Source organism: Anguilla anguilla, chromosome 15, assembly GCF_013347855.1.
Source record: "Anguilla anguilla isolate fAngAng1 chromosome 15, fAngAng1.pri, whole genome shotgun sequence".
NCBI lineage: Eukaryota > Metazoa > Chordata > Actinopteri > Anguilliformes > Anguillidae > Anguilla > Anguilla anguilla.
Window position 1 is genome coordinate 5,393,538 of NC_049215.1, and position 21,973 is coordinate 5,415,510.

The 21,973-nt window shown below is 49.1% G+C and overlaps 2 protein-coding genes across 3 annotated transcripts; both read left to right on the forward strand.

Moving 5' to 3' along the window:
* The first annotated feature begins 562 nt into the window (after nucleotides 1-562).
* Nucleotides 563-7,436, forward strand: LOC118213848 (tubulin alpha chain-like). Its single transcript, XM_035393053.1, has 4 exons — nucleotides 563-719; nucleotides 5,152-5,374; nucleotides 5,768-5,916; nucleotides 6,205-7,436. The coding sequence occupies exons 1-4, from the start codon at nucleotides 717-719 to the stop codon at nucleotides 7,177-7,179; spliced, it is 1,350 nt and encodes a 449-aa protein (XP_035248944.1). The 5' UTR covers nucleotides 563-716; the 3' UTR covers nucleotides 7,180-7,436.
* Nucleotides 7,437-7,565: 129 nt separating this feature from the next.
* Nucleotides 7,566-21,583, forward strand: stk16 (serine/threonine kinase 16). 2 transcript variants are annotated; one of them, XM_035393060.1, is made up of 8 exons: nucleotides 7,566-8,811; nucleotides 9,818-9,953; nucleotides 10,302-10,521; nucleotides 10,843-10,976; nucleotides 15,006-15,126; nucleotides 15,816-15,911; nucleotides 16,043-16,164; nucleotides 19,503-21,583. In XM_035393060.1, exons 2-8 carry the CDS (start codon nucleotides 9,868-9,870, stop codon nucleotides 19,639-19,641), a joined length of 918 nt encoding a protein of 305 aa, XP_035248951.1. In that variant the 5' UTR covers nucleotides 7,566-8,811; nucleotides 9,818-9,867; the 3' UTR covers nucleotides 19,642-21,583. The 2 variants fall into 2 exon arrangements, with proteins under 2 accessions (XP_035248951.1, XP_035248952.1); XM_035393061.1 differs by having other exon boundaries at nucleotides 9,821-9,953.
* The last annotated feature ends 390 nt before the right edge of the window (nucleotides 21,584-21,973 follow it).

Below are 21,973 nucleotides of genomic sequence, written 5' to 3' on the forward strand. Positions count from 1 at the left end.
TGTGCCCGTGTGGACTTTATGTGTAAGGCAGGGCAGCAGTCCCCAGATATTCTGTTATGAAGTATTATGTTACTTTTTATTCATGTTAAATTTTTCATTTATTAATCATTTGTGAGAAATTTGGTGAACATAAAAAAATACCATAAATCTTGAGCCATCTGCTCCTGAGCTCTTAGATTTGATATAATTTGGATTCAGTTATTTCCAGCGGGTTTCATGGTTAAGATGATTGAATGCACATTGTTGAAACCGTTTGTAAAATGTACGCCTGCTAAACCACATGACTACCGATGTGGTAATCCTTATTAGTCTTTATATATTGCTGTGAACATGACAAAGCGCGACTCATTCGGACTGTGGTAGAAAGCTATAGGCTATATATATATATGGTTTCACTCATTAACAAAACATTTGAACCGATTACATACACCGTTTGAAATGATGACGTCACTCTGGTTATGAGTAGGACATAACGCTCATGTTCTACCCATAATCAACGACAGCTCACCTTAGACAGTAGAATATTTTTGCGAAATGCGCGCGTGGGAGTGGCAGCAGCGCCACTCCCGTTTCTGGGGGGGGCACAGTATATAATCCCTTGCTGCCAAAATCCTGGTTCGACCAGCTCACGGAGACCACATTGAGGGTGCGCAGTGAGGTGTTTTATATTACTGTAATCGTTTATGCTTTAGAAGACAGACCAATTCCGAAACAAAATGGTAAGTTATTTTGCATTTAGTATACTTATCTCAGAACATACAAATAGCTAAACGTTTATGTTATGCAATACAATTTGTCATTTATGTTAGCCTAATTGAAAACCTATTTTTACCTATTTTTGATGCATGCTTGTTTTCGAAAATCAACACCGATAAAAATCTGGGAATAGGGATACCAAATCTTTTTCAAACTGCGCACCTGGAAGTGCGGGAAATGGTTGCAGAGAGAATTTACCTCTGCCCAGACAGCACAACGCGATTATCCGGAATTCTTATTCGTTTAAATTGAATACTCCTTTAAAGTAAGAGATTAACTGACCAAGACTCGGTTGATTAAATAAAAACAATATTCGCTTAACATGCCCCCGGAGAATGGCTAGTCGCAATCGGGTGCAATGCAGCAGAGTTGTCACCAGAAGATTCTCACTGTCATTCAAACACGCAGCGGAGGCGGCGTATCCATTTTGTTATCGCATCTTAGCCTATTCCCGTATTAACAGCTTTAAATGTTGCCAGTAATTTCTAAAAGAACAGTATTTTAACAATGTGGACGATAGCAGGTGCCGTAGGCTTGATAGTATGTAGTGGATGTTGTATCGAGACTAGCTTCTGCATTGGCATGCACAGTCCAGACTACTACACGCAGAAAAACCTAACAATATAATTATGGCTACTATAAACTGAAACCAAGTAATACAATCCAAATAATTATCTTGGGGATGATAAAGATTATTATTATTCATAATATGCGATCACTAAATTATGTGCCTGGATAAGAAATCAGACGCCTATCCTCATTCACAGAAAGCAATGAATGTAGAAAGTAGTATCTTTTTAAAACATCGGTGCTCGTGAAGCGGTGCATTATAACTGCACAAATAAAATCTCAATCATTGATATCGTTGCAAGAAAAGATGAGTCATTGTCAGGCTTGGGGACCGTTAAACTGGATAGAATTTTTAGGATATCAAAGGAATGGAAGCACATCACTAATTGCGCGCCAGGAAATACAACAGTGCAATTTTTTGATTATTTGTTCTTCCTTATTTGAGCTGTAATATCATGGTCTTCCCGGTGTGTGTTTTATGAATTTCCAGGTTAAATAGAAGCTGCCATGAAAGCCAAGGTTTCCCTCCAGGCATTATAATTTTGGGGCATTTGGCTAATTCTGAGAAGAATTAGTTCATATACATTATATAATTGATACAAGACTGTTGTTTGGTTTTATTTGATTATTACATTTTAAATATAATATCTGTCGTGTATTTAGTGTTGATGTATAATGACCCCGTGTGGCAGTTCAGTGGGATTCATCGATATGTATGAAGGGTTCAGTCAGACTCGGCTCAGCTTGCTGTACTGACGTCTTTAGCCCTGATGATAAAAGCCCAGTCTTTTTTTTTTTTTTCGCTGCTTCGGCCAACGCGCCATGTTGAGAAGGTCTGTGTTAGATTCGGCAGCCTCAGCCCCCCCCCCGCCTGGGAGCCATTTGCCAGGAGATGACGAGAGGCTGTGAATGCCTGACTGGCGTTGACCCCCTGCGGTTCGGTCCAGGTTTACAGACCTCTGTAGCACACTGGGTTCCCCTGTTTTTTGGTGCTGTAGCCTGTGTGGGCAGAACAGGAAGCGCAGGTGGGGCTGGGCCCCTGCTTCACAGCCCGACCCCGCCCCTGCGCTCCGGCCCCTGGGGCTGGCAGGGCTGGTAACCATTAGCAGGGCCCAGACACCGTGGCTCTGTGAGAGAGAACCCGCCCCGTGCGTGGCGCCAGGGGTATTGCTTAATCCCCTGTGAGCATGTTTCTATCACTCCTGTTCATTATTCTTACTCTGGCATGACTGGAAGTGACGCATTTCTGTCAAAATAAAAGCGTTGTTATTTTTGTTGTTCTCGGTTTTGTCCGGGGTGTGGCCGGTACGCACACATTTCAATGGGACGGCATATTCTCCCAAAATAGCATTCTGCTGACCTGGCCCGTGTGCCCAAACTAGGCAGTCACACCTCCCCGCATAATGCCCCCCACCCCCACCCCCACCCTTTCCCCAGCCCCTTCCCAGCAGGCAGCGAACAACAGGGGCAGCTGATGGGACAGTGTAAAAATAGCATCCTGGTCCCCACTAGAGGATTCATTAAAAATCCCCCATTTGGGAGGAGGCCTTAGCTATGGATCACTGTCTGCACAGGCAGAAGTAGGCTGCCTCCCTAGAGGAGGGGGCTTTTTTCAGCTCACACTCCTGCTCTACTGCAGGGGGCCCCTAAACCATTTGCTTCAGGAATCATGTCATGATTTTAGGGTGCTGCTGAATACCCATTCATAAAACATTGGTACAGCGCTGTGTTTGTAGGCGCTGGACGATCCTGGCTGAGCTGTGGGGCTCTCCGACGACCTGAAACCAGGCTCCCCCTCTCGCACCCCCACTGATGATTTGGCGTCAGAGAGCCTCAGTGATGTCAGCCTGGATCCTCCGCTCCTGCTCTCAATGCTGTTTTAGTTTGCAAGGCGCTTCATAGCTCAGGAGGTAAGACCGATTGTCTGGCAGTCGGAGGGTTGCCGGTTCAAACCCCGCCCTGGGAGTGTCGAAGTGTCCTTGAGCAAGACGCCTAACCCCTAACTGCTCTGGCGAATGAGAGGCATCAGTTGTAAAGCGCTTTGGATAAAAGCGCTATATAAATGCAGTCCATTTACCATTTACCATTCCAAATGGCATACATTCTGATTGGCCGAGCTTGGTGAGTTCAGATTCACAGCTAAAACTGCAGATGTGGGAAGTCCAGGGGTCAGACAGTAAAAGTCCTGCCATGTGTTTCTTCCATCCATGAACTCAGCCAACAGATTTCACTATTTAGTTCACTACTACCTCTTGGCTGAAGAATTGTGCTAATAACCAACTCCAGGTGATTGGAACAAAATACTGGGGAGGACCTCCACTTTCTGAAGCTGGAATGTCCACCCCTGTTAAACTGGAATGTTTGGCTCTGCCCTGCAGGCTCTCCGCGCCCCTTCTTTCTGCAGCTACCTGTTTGACGTTCTGTCTGAGGGCGTGGCTCCTCCTTTTCATTCGCCCCACCTCTGCTTCATCATCTCTCTGTCCCTCTGAGAGACGGAAGGCAGTCATTTTGAGCAAAGCGGCTTGTGTCTCCTCCTGTTCTGCACTGTCACTGCTATATACTGCAGTGGCCACTTCATTATGTACAACTATCTATAGCCCCCTAGACCCCCATGTCCATCCAGAGTAGCCTCCAGGTTTTGGAAACAGTCCTTTGCAATATTGGTCCGTGCTGACGTGATAGCATCATGCAGTTCCTACAGTTTTTTTGGTCAAACATTCATGCTGCAAACCTCCTGTTTCACGTCATGCCAAAGTTAGTCAATTGGATTCAGATCTGGGGACTGTGCAGGCAATTGGCGTAAATTTAAATCCTTGTCATGTTTTGGAACCAGCTTGAGATGATGTGTGCTTTGTGACATGGTGCATAATCCAGCTGGTAGTATCCATTCGAAAATGGGCAGACTGTGACCATAAAGGGAAGCGCTTGGTCAGCAACAAATCTCAAGTATGCTATGGCAGTCAAGTTATGTTTATTCGATATTAAGGGGCCTAATCTGTGCCAACATTCCCCACACCATTACACCACAAACACCAGCCTGCACCATTGACCCAAGGTAGGATAGATTCTTGGATTCATGCTACTTATGCCCAATTCTGACGCTGCCATCTGCATGTTGCGTCAGAACTCAAGATTCATCAGACTAGGCAACATTTTTCCATCTTTAGTCGTCCAGCTTTGCTGATCATGTACCCACTGTAGCCTCATCTTCCTATTCTTAGCTGACAGGAGTGGAACCCAGCATGGCCTTCTGCTGCTGCGGACCATCTGCTTCAAGGTTCAGCATGATGTGCGTTTAGAGATGCCCTTCTGCACACCCCTGTAAACTGCATGTTATTCAGGCTGTTGTGGCCTTTATGTTAGCTTGGTGTTAGCCCATTCTCCCCTGACCACTGTCATTAACAAGGTATTTTTGTCCACAGAACTGCCGCTCCCTGATTGTTTTTTAATTTAGTGTGTGTAAATATAAGGAATGGGGCTCTTTTTGAGATGCTGGAGGCACCACGTTTGGCACCAACAAACATACCGTGGTCAAAGTCGCTTAGATCACAGATCTTGCCCATTCTAATGTTTGACTGCATGTCTGCCTGCTTTACATACATAATGTACCTAATAAAGTGGCCGCTGAGTGTATACCCTGTCAGTAGCTGCAGTCTGTATGTGCTCACTGTTCGCCTCTGCTTATGGAGACTGCTCCACCTGCTGGAGGCAGGCTGTCACAGCACAGACCAGGATACTGCAGCCTTACTTTGGAGTGGAAATGAACTGGCCATCGGTTACTTTTGTCGACCAAACTAATACAATTATCCATTTTGCTCTCAACAGCGTGAGTGCATCTCCGTCCACGTCGGCCAGGCAGGTGTCCAGATGGGCAATGCCTGCTGGGAGTTGTATTGTTTGGAGCATGGCATCCAACCGGATGGACAGATGCCCAGTGACAAGACGTCCAGAGGAGGAGACGATTCCTTTACCACCTTCTTCAGTGACACGGGGGCCGGCAAATATGTCCCCCGGGCCATCTTTGTGGACCTGGAGCCCACTGTCATCGGTACGTCTGTGACAACTGCCAGGGTATATTAGGGCAAGTTTGTGGTCTGTCCAAGCAATACTGAGGGCTGCCAAGGGGGTCCTAGAGGCTACTTATAAATCGAGGCCACTATCAGTCCTTTGAAGCGTGTAAGGGACCTGGGTCACAGGGTTTTCCACTTGTAACTCTGATTTGTGGAGAGTAAGACAGAGAGTATTGGCTGGGGCCATTTTCTCTACTATTTGAGCAAAAAAGTTGAGAAGATCACAGCTTAGTCATTTGCCAGGTTTGTAGCTCTGGTGACCCTAGATTTTAAATATGAAATACCTTCAGCTTTCCTCATTTTTAGACTGGTTCTTTGAAGCGTGTGTTTTTAAAAATGCAAATAATGAAAACTGAATTTTGCTATTCCAGACGAGGTGCGCACAGGTACCTACCGCCAGCTGTTCCACCCAGAGCAGCTCATCTCTGGCAAGGAGGACGCTGCCAATAACTACGCCCGGGGGCACTACACCATCGGCAAGGAAATCATCGATTCAGTTCTGGACCGGATCCGCAAACTGGTAAAAAAAAAAAAAAAAAAAAAAAAAAATTAAGAAATGAAAATCATGCAAGCAATTAGCAAGCATTTTCATGGACATGCATGTTGTAAGAAGATTTCACAGGCCATTGTAACACACAAAAAATCTTGTTGTATGTTTGAATACACGACACACATTTCCCAATTATCCCCCCTCTATTCCAGCAGGCTGGAAATGAGGTGAATTAGAGAGGATTTGAAATGTCAGCTCTGTGTATATATGATGTAGCAGGTACGGCTATCTCACGTGTTTGTATTATGTTTTCTATAGGCAGACCAGTGCACCGGGCTCCAGGGGTTCCTGGTGTTCCACAGCTTCGGTGGGGGCACTGGCTCAGGGTTCACCTCCCTGCTGATGGAGCGTCTCTCTGTCGACTACGGCAAGAAGTCCAAGCTGGAGTTTGCGGTCTACCCAGCTCCCCAGGTGTCCACAGCTGTGGTGGAGCCCTACAACTCCATCCTGACCACCCACACCACCCTGGAGCACTCCGACTGCGCTTTCATGGTGGACAATGAGGCCATCTATGACATCTGCCGTAGAAACCTCGATATTGAGCGTCCCTCTTACACCAACCTCAACAGGCTCATCAGCCAGATTGTGTCTTCCATCACTGCCTCCCTGCGCTTTGATGGGGCCCTGAATGTGGACCTGACAGAGTTCCAGACCAACTTGGTGCCCTATCCCCGTATCCACTTCCCCCTGGCAACCTACGCCCCAGTCATCTCTGCAGAGAGGGCCTACCATGAGCAGCTGTCTGTGGCAGAAATCACCAACTCCTGCTTTGAGCCAGCCAACCAGATGGTGAAATGCGACCCTCGTCACGGCAAGTACATGGCCTGCTGCCTGCTGTATCGCGGTGACGTGGTGCCAAAAGACGTCAACTCCGCCATCGCCACAATCAAGACCAAGCGCAGCATCCAGTTTGTGGACTGGTGTCCCACAGGCTTCAAGGTGGGCATCAACTACCAGCCCCCCACTGTGGTGCCTGGAGGAGACCTGGCCAAGGTGCAGAGGGCCGTGTGCATGCTGAGCAACACCACCGCCATCGCCGAGGCCTGGGCCCGTCTCGACCACAAGTTTGACCTGATGTACGCCAAGCGTGCCTTTGTTCACTGGTATGTGGGGGAGGGCATGGAGGAGGGAGAGTTCTCTGAAGCTCGAGAAGACATGGCAGCCCTGGAGAAGGACTATGAAGAGGTGGGGATCGACTCATATGAGGAAGATGAAGAGGGAGAAGAGTACTAGGAGGAGAACGGCAGGGGAAGCCGGAGCAAGAGAAGGCTTGCTGGGTCTTCCAAAAGCCACATCAAAATGGCCTAGATGCAAGTGATCAAGTGGAAAATTAACGGCCATAATCTAAGGCACTTTCTTTGACCGCTGTGTCTTTTTCTTTGCATTCCCAGAGCTCTCGTGCTGTACACAAATTGTCATTTCCAAGTCTACGTTGAAAACCTTGGATACCAAATCCAAGGTTCTTTGCTCAATAAAGAAAATTCCAACCATTTCTTTGTTATTTATTGCATTCACAGCAACGCCTCACAACCTCCTGTTGTTATTACTTAAATAATGTCAGGCATCACATTCTCCTACTCATTACTATTAGTGCTTAACTGTATTTGTGCTCAAACACTGCAGTCTGTTTATCTGCATATGTGCTATATAAATGCAGTCAATGGTTATCTTAATTTGTGCTGCAATACTTACCTGCATATTAGCTGTAGTCATACCACTGTGGGTATGGTAGGGGGGTTAAACTAGAGCAGGCTTTAGTCATCTCGATATGGAAATATTGGGGCTCATTTACTGATATTTGTCTGGCCATATTGGCTGATGCCTCCCTGTTTTACATTACAATTCAAATGCAAACTGCAAACAAGTTTCCAGATTCACGGAATTCGTAGATACGCACGGACATTCATGATGAAAAAATGTAGCCAGTTTTATTTGTATAACAAAAAATTTGAACTTGCTAACTTTATTATTAAGCAGACGTCGTGAGTCAAGAGAGCAACTGAGTCTATCACTTTGCTTGTGAATTCAGCTGGAAAAAATGAAAAATCATTCAACGATAAGTAAATGATGCACATGAGCATGACAATTTCATGTATCGTTGGCACAGGTGCCTGGCTGTTGTAATGTGCCTGGCTTAAATGTTTTATGTTTGAATCACATAAAATCTATATCCATGTATTTCAAAGTAAAAAAAAAAAACATTCTTTCACTCAAAACAATTTTACTCAGTTATTCAATGTTTGCACACACTCCAGATATTTGCACAATAAAATAAAAATAAAAAAAACAGACAAAAGATTGTTACATTAAAAGTAAGTTCTGTGACAAAAATAGCCAGTATGTCGCTTCGGGTAAGCTGCCTGTCTACACCTACAACTGCAGCACATTTTTCAACTTACAATGGGATGAAGAAACCGTCCCATCATCCTTCAAGATAAAACGCCTACTTTTTGGCCTACATAGAAATTAGCACCTGAGTTTATTTTAATCAGACAGACCCAGTTTAAACCATTAAATGGACTGCTCATCTTTTCAAGACAATATGAATCGGTATACCTAGTATGTATTGTTATAATGTACGCGTTTTTCAACGGTAGATACAAAAAGTATTTGTAGAGGACACATGTAATCAAGGTAAATTATCACAGATGACCAAACTGAAACACCAACCAGGAACTTTTGCGTGAGGCTGAAAACCAGTACATATCAGTGCTGAAAACAGGTCAGTGAAGGCAAGAGGAAGTGAAGAGTCATTTTACGTCACAATGACGTTTTCTGTGTATACGGAAGTATTGTCTGAAACCGAAGAGGGAGCAGGAGCTGGTCAAGAAGAGTGAAATTCGGACCGTGAAATTAAAAAGAAAGGTAAACTGTTCTCAAAAAGAAAACAGAATTGTATAAGAGAAACCGCGTAGATCATTAAGATTAGTTCGTGGTGACGCTGGAACATTCTTTTGGCTGCATTCCGAATGTGGTTACTGAAGACAAAATCATGCGAGTTCGCTGATTGCATAGCATATTTTAAACCAACTAGTCTGTGCCACGTTTGCCATTAATTTTTTATCAGTATTATCTTTAGGAGGACGCTGTCGTTCTGTACATTGTTTTAGTGTACTTGTAGGATGCTAAGAGCAACACTGGCGAGCTACAACAGTTATTTACAAAGCAAACAAAGAAGCGCAAACGTTGCTGTTGGTATCAATGAATAATTAAAAGTAACCGGGTGCCTGATAGTGCTTGTGACACAGAAGGTTCCGTTACGTAACCGGTGTTCTTTCTTGTTTTCTGTGGATCACATGGTAACGAGATGTGGGCGTCTTGTCTCATTTCAAATGGCATTTGTTGATTGTACGCTAATTAGATTGGTAAATTATACTTCTTCGATAGAAAACAAGAAAGCTCACTGTGCATGCACCATGGCATTTGTCCTGTTTGATTGAGCTTGCTAGCTACATCGTTTATTATCCATTTAAACAGCTGTACATTGCATGTAAATTCATACGCAACAGCAGTAGTCTACTAGTCCATATCACTTTGCTGTTTGGAAAATGGGCGTTTTGATTGTGCAAAAAGAGAAAAAGTCTACTTATAGTTATTATAATTATAATTTTGTTCTTTGCTGATTGTCTGATTACATTATTAACCTGGTAGGCTACAGTTTTTGTTAAAGATGAGGGGCACTTTTTTTAGTGGACTGGTGTCATATTTTTGTTACTGTTCCTCATCAGCCAGAGTAAAACTCCAGCAGGTTGATTTCAGGCCTGTGAATGTCTCTTCTCAGCTTGGACAAAGCTCTCTGAGTCTGATCTGAGGTCTGTGACATCGGTCCCTGTGCTTAACCGTACTGCCTCCTCTGCACTGCGTTTCCCAGCAGCCCTCCCTGTGCCTCTCTCTCTCTGCGGGTGAGTGAGGGATGTGACCATGGGCCAGGCCTTGTGCGTGTGCTCACGGAGCGCCATCACCATCGAAAACAAGAGATACTACTTCATCCAGAAACTGGACGAAGGGTAACTGCTGTCCCCCTGTTTGGTGTACTGTACTGGTGCTGTGTGTCTTTGTGTAGTGCAGTGGTAGCCAACCCTGTTCCTAGAGATCCACTGTCCTGTAGGTTTTCTCTCCAGTCCTAACAAAGCGCACCTCATTCAACATCATTCAACAGCTAGAGATCTTGCTGAGCTGCTAATTGGTAGAATCAGTTGTGCCACCTTAGGGTTGAAATTAAAACCAACAGGATGGTGGATCTCCAGGAACAGGGTCGGTTACCGCTGGTGTAGGGAATCATGCATTTATGTGGAACAGCGTGTGCTGGAGCCTCCTGCTTTTCTGGGTCGTGCTCATTTTGACCGTGCCTGCAGGGGCTTCAGCTATGTGGACCTGGTGGAAGGGGCGCAGGACGGGCGATTCTACGCCCTGAAGAGGATCCTGTGCCACGACCGGGAGGCGCGGCAGGAGGCGCAGACCGAGGTGGAGATGCACCGCCTGTTCAGCCACCCCAACGTCCTGCCGCTCGCCGGCCACGCCTTCCTGGAGCGCGGCGGGAAGAGCGAGGCCTGCCTGCTGCTGCCCTTCATCAGCGTGAGTCATCATCATCATCATCATCATCATCATCATCATCATCATAATAATAATAATAATTGGGTGGAAGTGTATTACAATGGTTAGGGTACTGGGATTGTAAATCCGAGGTGGCAGGCTCTGTTTCTAGTTGGAGCATGGCTGTTGGTCCCTCGAGTAAGTCATTTCGCCTCATTGGATCCCCTGAAAATGTCCGGCTGTATCAATGGACTGTATTAAAAAAACAAACAAACTAAAACCTGCAGGCTGTGTGAGTTGCTCCGGATAAGGTTTGTCTGCCGAATGTGAATTATTATAATGATACATAATAATGTCACGCAGAGAGGCAGCCTCTGGTCTGTGCTGGAGAAGCTGAGGGACAAGAACAGCTTCATGCCGGAGTCTCGCGTTCTGCACATCCTCCATGGAATCTGTGCGGGACTGAAGGCCATTCATGACAAGGGCTACGCGCACAGGTACGGTCTCCCCACAGGCTACGCGCACAGGTACGATCTCCCCACAGGCTACGCGCACAGGTACGGTCTCCCCACAGGCTACACACAGGTACGGTCTCCCCACAGGCTACGCGCACAGGTACGGTCTCCCCACAGGCTACGCGCACAGGTACGGTCTCCCCACAGGCTACACACACAGGTACAGTCTCCCCACAGGCTACACACACAGGTACGGTCTCCCCACAGGCTACACGCACAGGTACGGTCTCCCCACAGGCTACGCACAGGTATGGTCTCCCCACAGGCTACACACACAGGTACGGTCTCCCCACAGGCTACGCACAGGTATGGTCTCCCCACAGGCTACACACACAGGTACGGTCTCCCCACAGGCTACACACACAGGTACGGTCTCCCCACAGGCTACACACAGGTACGGTCTCCCCACAGGCTACACGCACAGGTACGGTCTCCCCACAGGCTACACGCACAGGTACGGTCTCCCCACAGGCTACACACAGGTACGGTCTCCCCACAGGCTACGCGCACAGGTACGGTCTCCCCACAGGCTACGCACAGGTACGGTCTCCCCACAGGCTACACGCACAGGTACGGTCTCCCCACAGGCTACGCGCACAGGTACGGTCTCCCCACAGGCTACGCACAGGTACGGTCTCCCCACAGGCTACACGCAGGTACGGTCTCCCCACAGGCTACGCGCACAGGTACGGTCTCCCCACAGGCTACACGCAGGTACGGTCTCCCCACAGGCTACACGCAGGTACGGTCTCCCCACAGGCTACGCGCACAGGTACGGTCTCCCCACAGGCTACGCGCACAGGTACGGTCTCCCCACAGGCTACACGCACAGGTACGGTCTCCCCACAGGCTACGCGCACAGGTACGATCTCCCCACAGGCTACGCGCACAGGTACGGTCTCCCCACAGGCTACACACAGGTACGGTCTCCCCACAGGCTACACACACAGGTACGGTCTCCCCACAGGCTACACACAGGTACGGTCTCCCCACAGGCTACACACACAGGTACGGTCTCCCCACAGGCTACACAGGTACGGTCTCCCCACAGGCTACGCGCACAGGTACGGTCTCCCCACAGACTACACACAGGTACGGTCTCCCCACAGACTACACACAGGTATGGTCTCCCCACAGGCTACGCGCACAGGTACGGTCTCCCCACAGGCTACACACACAGGTACGGTCTCCCCACAGGCTACACAGGTACGGTCTCCCCACAGGCTACACACAGGTACGGTCTCCCCACAGGCTACGCACAGGTACGGTCTCCCCACAGGCTACACACAGGTACGGTCTCCCCACAGGCTACGCGCACAGGTACGGTCTCCCCACAGGCTACGCGCACAGGTACGGTATCCCCACAGGCTACGCACAGGTACTGTCTCCCCACAGGCTACACACACAGGTACGGTCTCCCCACAGGCTACGCACAGGTACGGTCTCCCCACAGGCTACACACAGGTACGGTATCCCCACAGGCTACGCACAGGTACGGTCTCCCCACAGGCTACACACACAGGTACGGTCTCCCCACAGGCTACGCACAGGTACGGTCTCCCCACAGGCTACGCACAGGTACGGTCTCCCCACAGGCTACGCACAGGTACGGTCTCCCCACAGGCTACACGCACAGGTACGGTCTCCCCACAGGCTACACACAGGTACGGTCTCCCCACAGGCTACACACAGGTACGGCCTCCCCACAGGCTACGCACAGGTACGGTCTCCCCACAGGCTACACACAGGTACGGTCTCCCCATAGGCTACACACAGGTACAGTCTCCCCACAGGCTACGCACAGGTACGGTCTCCCCACAGGCTACGCGCACAGGTACAGTCTCCCCACAGGCTACACACAGGTACGGTCTCCCCACAGGCTACACACACAGGTACAGGCAGGTACAGTAGCGTGTGCTGCGTGAGAGTGGAACAGAGGTTTACTCAAGGTCGAGTGTAAGGCTGGAATGACACCTGAAGCGGGGCGTACGTGTAGCGGTACTGAAGTGTGCTGGTCGCGGCATGTCCGCTACGCCAGAAGCATTCTACTACGCGGGGCCCCCCAGCGGGTTCCTGTGAGCGGCTCAGAAACTGCCTTCAGAATCACGCTTCACAATCCTTGCACGTTGTTTTCAGAAAACCTTCCTTACTGTTGCAGTTTGACTGTAACTGCCACAGCAGTAACACAGTTGATTGTGAGTGTAATGCAGTGAGTGCCACAGCAGTAACACAGTTGATTGTGAGTGTAATGCAGTGAGTGCCACAGCAGTAACACAGTTGATTGTGAGTGTAATGCAGTGAGTGGCACAGCAGTAACACAGTTGATTGTGAGTGTAATGCAGTGAGTGCCACAGCAGTAACACAGTTGATTGTGAGTGTAATGCAGTGAGTGCCACAGCAGTAACACAGTTGATTATGAGTATAATGCAGTGAGTGCCACAGCAGTAACACAGTTGATTATGAGTATAATGCAGTGAGTGCCACAGCAGTAACACAGTTGATTATGAGTATAATGCAGTGAGTGCCACAGCAGTAACACAGTTGATTATGAGTGTAATGCAGTGAGTGCCACAGCAGTAACACAGTTGATTGTGAGTGTAATGCAGTGAGTGCCACAGCAGTAACACAGTTGATTATGAGTGTAACGGTTGTGTGTGCATGTAATGCAGTTTGACAGTAGCAGCAGTAACACAGTTGATTGTGAGTGTAATGCAGTGAGTGCCACAGCAGTAACACAGTTGATTGTGAGTGTAATGCAGTGAGTGCCACAGCAGTAACACAGTTGATTGTGAGTGTAATGCAGTGAGTGCCACAGCAGTAACACTGTTGATTATGAGTGTAATGCAGTGAGTGCCACAGCAGTAACACAGTTGATTATGAGTGTAATGCAGTTTGACAGTAACAGCAGTAACACAGTTGATTATGAGTGTAATGCAGTTTGACAGTAACAGCAGTAACACAGTTGATTATGAGTGTAATGCAGTTTGACAGTAACACAGTTGATTATGAGTGTAATGCAGTGCCACAGCAGTAACACAGTTGATTATGAGTGTAATGCAGTGCCACAGCAGTAACACAGTTGATTATGAGTGTAATGCAGTGCCACAGCAGTAACACAGTTGATTATGAGTGTAATGCAGTGAGTGCCACAGCAGTAACACAGTTAATTATGAGTGTAACGGTTGTGTGTCCGTGTAATGCAGTTTGACAGTAACACAGCTGATTGTGAGTGTAACGGTTGTGTGTGCGTGTAATGCAGTTTGACAGTAACACAGCTGATTGTGAGTGTAACGGTTGTGTGTGCGTGTAATGCAGTTTGACAGTAACACAGCTGATTGTGAGTGTAACGGTTGTGTGTGCGTGTAATGCAGTTTGACAGTAACACAGCTGATTGTGAGTGTAACGGTTGTGTGTGCGTGTAATGCAGTTTGACAGTAACACAGTTGATTGTGAGTGTAACGGTTGTGTGTGCATGTAATGCAGTTTGACAGTAACACAGTTGATTGTGAGTGTAACGGTTGTGTGTGCATGTAATGCAGTTTGACAGTAACACAGTTGATTGTGAGTGTAACGGTTGTGTGTGCGTGTAATGCAGTTTGACAGTAACACAGCTGATTGTGAGTGTAACGGTTGTGTGTGCGTGTAATGCAGTTTGACAGTAACACAGTTGATTGTGAGTGTAACGGTTGTGTGTGCATGTAATGCATTTTGACAGTAACACAGTTGATTGTGAGTGTAACGGTTGTGTGTGCATGTAATGCAGTTTGACAGTAACGCAGTTGATTGTGAGTGTAACGGTTGTGTGTGCATGTAATGCAGTTTGACAGTAGCAGCAGTAACACAGCTGATTGTGAGTGTAACCGTTGTGTGTGCGTGTAATGCAGTTTGACAGTAACACAGCTGATTGTGAGTGTAACCGTTGTGTGTGCGTGTAATGCAGTTTGACAGTAACACAGTTGATTGTGAGTGTACCTGAGCTGTATTGATGGGAGGCGTGTCTCCCCTCTGCAGGGACCTGAAGCCCACTAACGTTCTCCTGGAGGAGGACGACCGCGCCCTGCTGATGGACCTGGGCTCCATGAACCGCGCGCGCATCGAGGTGCGCGGCTCGCGCGAGGCCATGACCGTGCAGGTGAGCCGACCGCGCAGAGCACGACTGTACTGCACACACACTGCGCGTGCCGACTTACACACACACAGCGTACTGACTTACTGCGAGCGCCAAATGATTAGCCCTCAAGAAACGGTGAATAAAGTAAAACATCACAAGTTAACCAGCAGTTTTTATACCCACAAAATGGAAAAAAATTACATTTTTTAATTCTAATACAATTGTTTAGGGAATGTTTCTTGTTTTGCAATTAATAATTATAATTCCTAAAAAGTTTTTTTTTTTTTTTTGAATTATTATTTCTGCTTTAATTATTTAATTATTGTTTTTAATTCAGCTTAAATGATTGGGGAAAGGGGATGAAAAATCAGATTAACACTTCCTCTTCTATGTATTTAAGAGACTGAAGGAGAGGGCGAGAGAGGGTGAGAGGCAGACAAACAGAGCTTAGGGATACAGAGCTTTGGATATTACATTATCGGATTTTTATTACGTTTTGGGCTTCATTACAATTTATTTTATTACATTATGGTCAAATACTATGTATTGAGTCTTGGGGACAAATGGTCTAAGATCCCCACAATAAGATGTTCCACCAATCTACCAATCTCACTCTGGTTGTGTCCTTACAAAGGGGGGAATGCACCGAGCGCGCAGGTGGCAGTAATTCTCACACGTTTCTTCCCCTTTTCCCTCTCTCTGTGTCCTAGGACTGGGCGGCTCAGAGATGCACCATCTCCTATCGAGCTCCCGAGCTTTTCAGCGTGGAGAGCCACTGCATCATCGACGAGCGCACGGACATCTGGGTACAGAGAGCCGTGGTTCCGGGGCGGGGCGGGGCGGGGCGGGGGCGGGTAGGGGAGAGCGTGCGCCTGTGCGCCTGCGGTTCGCCTGTGTCTGACTGTGCTCAGCCTGTGCTCTGCCTGTGCTCCTGCAGTCTCTGGGGTGCGTGCTGTACTGCATGATGATGCTGGAGGGGCCGTTTGACCTGGTGTTCCAGAAGGGCGACAGCGTGGCTCTGGCTGTGCAGAACCCCGTCAGCATACCCCAGCCCTGCAGGTGAGCCCCTCTGAGCCCTAACGCCCTTACCTGAGCCCTAACGCCCTTACCTGAGCCCTAACGCCCTTACCTGAGCCCTAACGCTCTTACCTGAGCCCTGAGCCCTTACCTGAGCCCCGTCAGCATACCCCAGCCCTGCAGGTGAGCCCCTCTGAGCCCTAACACCCTTACCTGAGCCCTGAGCCCTTACCTGAGCCCTAACGCTCTTACCTGAGCCCTGAGCCCTTACCTGAGCCCCGTCAGCATACCCCAGCCCTGCAGGTGAGCCCCTCTGAGCCCTAACGCCCTTACCTGAGCCCTAACGCCCTTACCTGAGCCCTAACGCCCATACCTGAGCCCTAACGCTCTTACCTGAGCCCTTACCTGAGCCCTAACACCCTTACCTGAGCCCTAACGCTCTTACCTGAGCCCTTCCGCCCTTACCCGAGCCCTAACACCCTTACCTGAGCCCTAACGCCCATACCTGAGCCCTAACGCTCTTACCTGAGCCCTTACCTGAGCCCTAACACCCTTACCTGAGCCCTAACGCTCTTACCTGAACCCTAACGCCCTTACCTGAGCCCTAACGCTCTTACCTGAGCCCTTACCTGAGCCCTAATGCCCTTACCTGAGCCCTAACGCCCTTACCTGAGCCCTAACGCCCATACCTGAGCCCTAACACCCTTACCTGAGCCCTAACACCCTTACCCGAGCCCTGAGCCCTTACCTGAGCCCTAACGCCCTTACCTGAGCCCTAATGCCCATACCTGAGCCCTAACGCCCTTACCTGAGCCCTAACGCCCATACCTGAGCCCTAACACCCTTACCTGAGCCCTAACGCCCATACCTGAGCCCTAACACCCTTACCTGAGCCCTAACACCCTTACCTGAGCCCTAACACCCTTACCTGAGCCCTAACACCCGTACCTGAGCCCTTCCGCCCTTACCTGAGCCCTAACACCCTTACCTGAGCCCTAACACCCTTACCTGAGCCCTAACACCCTTACCTGAGCCCTAACGCCCTTACCTGAGCCCTAACACCCTTACCTGAGCCCTAACACCCTTACCTGAGCCCTAACGCTCTTACCTGAGCCCTTACCTGAGCCCTAACGCCCTTACCTGAGCCCTAACGCCCTTACCTGAGCCCTAACGCCCATACCTGAGCCCTAACACCCTTACCTGAGCCCTAACACCCTTACCCGAGCCCTGAGCCCTTACCTGAGCCCTAACGCCCTTACCTGAGCCCTAATGCCCATACCTGAGCCCTAACGCCCTTACCTGAGCCCTAACGCCCATACCTGAGCCCTAACACCCTTACCTGAGCCCTAACGCCCTTACCTGAGCCCTAACACCCTTACCTGAGCCCTAACGCCCTTACCTGAGCCCTGAGCCCTTACCTGAGCCCTAACGCCCTTACCTGAGCCCTAACGCCCTTACCTGAGCCCTAACGCCCATACCTGAGCCCTGAGCCCTTACTTGAGCCCTAACGCCCATACCTGAGCCCTAATGCCCATACCTGAGCCCTAACGCCCATACCTGAGCCCTAACGCCCTTACCTGAGCCCTGAGCCCTTCCCTGAGCCCTAACGCCCATACCTGAGCTCTTCTGCCCTTACCTGAGCCCTAACGCTCTTAATTGAGCCCTAACGCCCTTACCTGAGCCCTAACACCCTTACCTGAGCCCTAACGCCCTTACATGAGCCCTAATGCCCATACCTGAGCCCTGAGCCCTTACCTGAGCCCCATCAGCATACCCCAGCCCTGCAGGTGAGCCCCTCTGAGCCCTAACGCTCTTAATTGAGCCCTAACGCCCATACCCGAGCCCTAACACCCTTACCTGAGCCCTTCTGCCCTTACCAGAGCCCTAACGCTCTTACCTGAGCCCTAACGCTCTTACCTGAGCCCTTACCTGAGCCCTAACGCTCTTAATTGAGCCCTAACGCCCATACCCGAGCCCTAACACCCTTACCTGAGCCCTTCTGCCCTTACCAGAGCCCTAACGCCCTTACCTGAGCCCTAACGCTCTTACCTGAGCCCTTACCTGAGCCCTAACGCCCTTACCTGAGCCCTGAGCCCTTCTGCCCTTACCTGAGCCCTAACACCCTTACCTGAGCCCTAACCCCTTACCTGAGCCCTTCTGCCCTTACCTGAGCCCTAACACCCTTACCTGAGCCCTAACGCCCTTACCTGAGCCCTAATGCCCTTACCTGAGCCCTAATGCCCTTACCCGAGCCCTAACGCCCTTACCTGAGCCCTAACGCCCTTACCCGAGCCCTAACGCCCTTACCCGAGCCCTAACGCCCATACCTGAGCCCTAACACCCTTACCTGAGCCCTAATGCCCTTACCTGAGCGCTTCTGCCCTTACCTGAGCCCTTCCGCCCTTACCCGAGCCCTAACGCCCTTACCTGAGCCCTTCTGCCCTTACCTGAGCCCTAATGCCCTTACCTGAGCCCTAACACCCTTACCTGAGCCCTAACGCCCTTACCTGAGCCCTTCCGCCCTTACCTGAGCCCTAACACCCTTACCTGAGCCCTAACGCCCTTACCTGAGCCCTAACACCCTTACCTGAGCCCTGAGCCCTTACCTGAGCCCTAACGCCCATACCTGAGCCCTAACGCTCTTACCTGAGCCCTTCTGCCCTTACCTGAGCCCTAACGCCCTTACCTTAGCCCTTTCGCCCTTACCTGAGCCCTAACGCCCATACCTGAGCCCTAACACCCCGAGAGCTGCGTTCCCCTGGAGACGCCCGGACTGCGGCTGAAGTGCGTGTGATTGGGTTCCTGTGCACTCTCATTATTCAGGTCATCCTGTACTTTTTTGTTGTGCCAGCGCTGACTGTGGCCAGAAGCCCTGCAGGGGACGGCACACAGTTGGCTTCACGTCGCCCAGGGAAGGGGTGAATGGGAGGGATTCAGCGGACAGGGACGGCAGTGTTCATTCATTGCTTGTGCGACCCCTGGCCAGCCTGGGCGCCCGTGCCCGTGCTCTCTGCTCGTGTGTGTGACTGGGTCCTCCTCCGCCCCCACTCTGCCTGTGACAGTGGTGCGAAAAGAAGCGGCTGGCTGGCACCGCTTGATTCAGAGTCCGGTTGTCTTTGCTCTCCCAAACCGGCAGCAGGGGCCATGTGTGAGCACGCTTGCATGTAGTTTGCGAAATTGGACATTCCAAATTTGGGGTGGGATTGGAGATTCCAAATTTTTTTTAAAAAAAAGGAAAAAGTGTACTGTGGCCATATTGACTCTGGGACAAGGAGTCAGAACAGTATTGTCCCTGTAAGGGCCAGCTAACCCCTGCTCAGCCTGTGTGAAGTGATGACAGTTCCTCCCTGTCTGACCCCTTCTCCCTTCTGGGGTCGCAGGTATTCCCAAGGCCTCCAGACTCTGCTGAGCTCCACCATGGTGTCCAACCCCCAGGAGCGGCCCGACGTCAGCTGGGTCCTGGACCAGGTTCGGCACCTGCAGACCCTGGAGCCGGCGGCCAGCGCCAACATGGTATGATGGTTCTGCAGAGGGACCCTGCGTCTGGTTCCTCTCCCCGCATCAGCAGGACACACCCCCTCCCCCCGCCACTCCCCCCCCCCCCCCCCACACTCTGTAGCATGGCTGTCCAGAATCCTCCTGGTCTTACAGATACAAAAAAACAAGGCATGTACTTTCACAGAAATGAAGGGAGGAAATGGAGCTTTACTTTCGTTTATAAACTTGGTTGGATGAGTGTGAATAATCACCGTTGCTGGACTCTGGAACTCTGGGTAATTTCACACTTGCTTGCTGCTCAGGAGGTCGACGGATCGAACAGACCCCCGAAAAGGAAACGAATATTTGGACTTTGAGTCACGTTGTTGCGCTTGTACCCTCTGCCATCTGTGCTCTGTCACCAGGACTCGTCGCGTAGCCATGGAAACTGCGGTACAGAACGCCGGGCCAGCACTGGCAACGCAGACCGTAATCCTGCTGGTGTCTCAGGACGGTCCTTCTGTGCGTTTGATTATAGGACCACGTGAAGACATCCGCACTGCACTGTCTGCTGAGGAAATGGCAGTGAATTGTGGGTAAATCTCTGTAAATATACATTTAATGGCCTCTAACGAGGGAGAGAGTGAAGGTTAATGCCCAGCACTGAGAAGGCCAGCACGCGCTGTTTGAAAAAAACGATAGTAATGAAGGAGATGGATGGACCGGGGGCAATGGAAGGAAGCATGTGGTAGTGTGGGCTGGTTGCTAAGGGAACGCAGTGCACTGCCAGCCTCTTCAAACCGACGCAGCCGCAGGCGGTAGTAGGTTGAGTGGGAGTGAAGCCGAAACTGGTTGGCGGTTTTGGCGCCTTACGGTTATGAAGACGCTGCCGCCTCTGAAGTCCTCTCCCCTCTCTTCTTCCCAGCATGCATTAGTCACTGCCACTGCTGGAAACGCCTCTCCTATCACCATGATACTTACTGTAATGGAGTTTAATTTTTTAGAACCTGCCAGATTGAAACATTTTTTGGGATCTATTGAACGTGGGTATTTCCCTGTTTTCGTTTTAAGCGTGGCTCTGTGAACGCATGGCCTCCAACAGGCCTCATGGGTCTGTCAGCACGTTTTTGGACTTTTAAATATATTAAGTGAATTACACTCTCTAATAAAGACCCTTGGATATTATTTAATTGCTCTAGTAGGTCTCAGTTTCTGGGGAGAAAAAGAGTGATTTAGCTCCTTGGTGTGTGTCCTGGCCCTCACACGACCAACAGAGAGAAACTAAGCTTATACCGATCGTTTCCCCTCCGCCCCTTCCAGGGTTTGGAGTCTCTCAGTTTCGGGTTGCAGTTCGGCTGCGTGTCGCAGGTTAGCCGCAGCCTGGCTTCACTCTGACAGTCTTAGGTTAGCTGATCGCAGTCAGACCCATGGCATTGTGTTGAATGTGGGTTACCCACGCATTTGGTACGTTTTACAGATTGACAAATTAAAAAAAAAAAATAAACAGATTTTTTTTTATCTGAGGAGGAACCTACCTGGTTTATTTCTCTTGGTTTTTCAGTTTTTAATTAGTCTCATATCAGGAGTCTCCCCTTGGTCGCAGGGATAACCTTTTTAGGAAGAGTTTTAAAGATATGCCATTTTCCAGACTGGAGATTTGAGGTACTAGAGATTATTAAAATAGTTTTATCTGGGCATTATGTCTCTAGAGAGACTCAACTTTGTGGGACGAAACAGGTCTCCGTCTGTCTGATGTGTAATATTCCTACTGTAACGTGTAATGCTTTGTGATGCATTGTCTGTAATCAGTGCTAACCATGTAATGACATGGCTGCTAGCGTTGTTACCGGGAGGAGATTTAGCTGAACGAAATCAAAAGGTCAGATGTAAAGGATCTTCAGTATAATGAAATATTTCATGTGTGTAATTATTATTTTTTTATTTCCAGTTATGTGCTTTAATTAAACATTTATTTGGCCTTGTGCATTCTTAGTGTCTTTGTTGTGTATGTGCGCTCTCCTGAATATCTTGTGTTACCACTAGGGGGAGACAGACTCCAGTGTAAATTATTACTCAACTGAACTCAACTGAAGAAGAGGTAGAATGAGGTTCTATTCTGACTATTCCAGATACTATAAACCTGATACCTTATTCAGGAAAGTGCCGTTTATGGAATCATGTAAAGGGTGAAAAAAATCATTTTACTTTTTTCTGTAGTTCAAGTGCTGTTGATCTAGTAATTTATTTACATGCAAGCAGAGCGGAGTAAAGAGAAAGGAGAATATTTTTTATTGCATAATTTAACAAGATTTATTGTGACTTAAAGCAGAAACCAAAACTTCCTCTGAGAAAGTTTAGTTCCTGTGAGAAATGT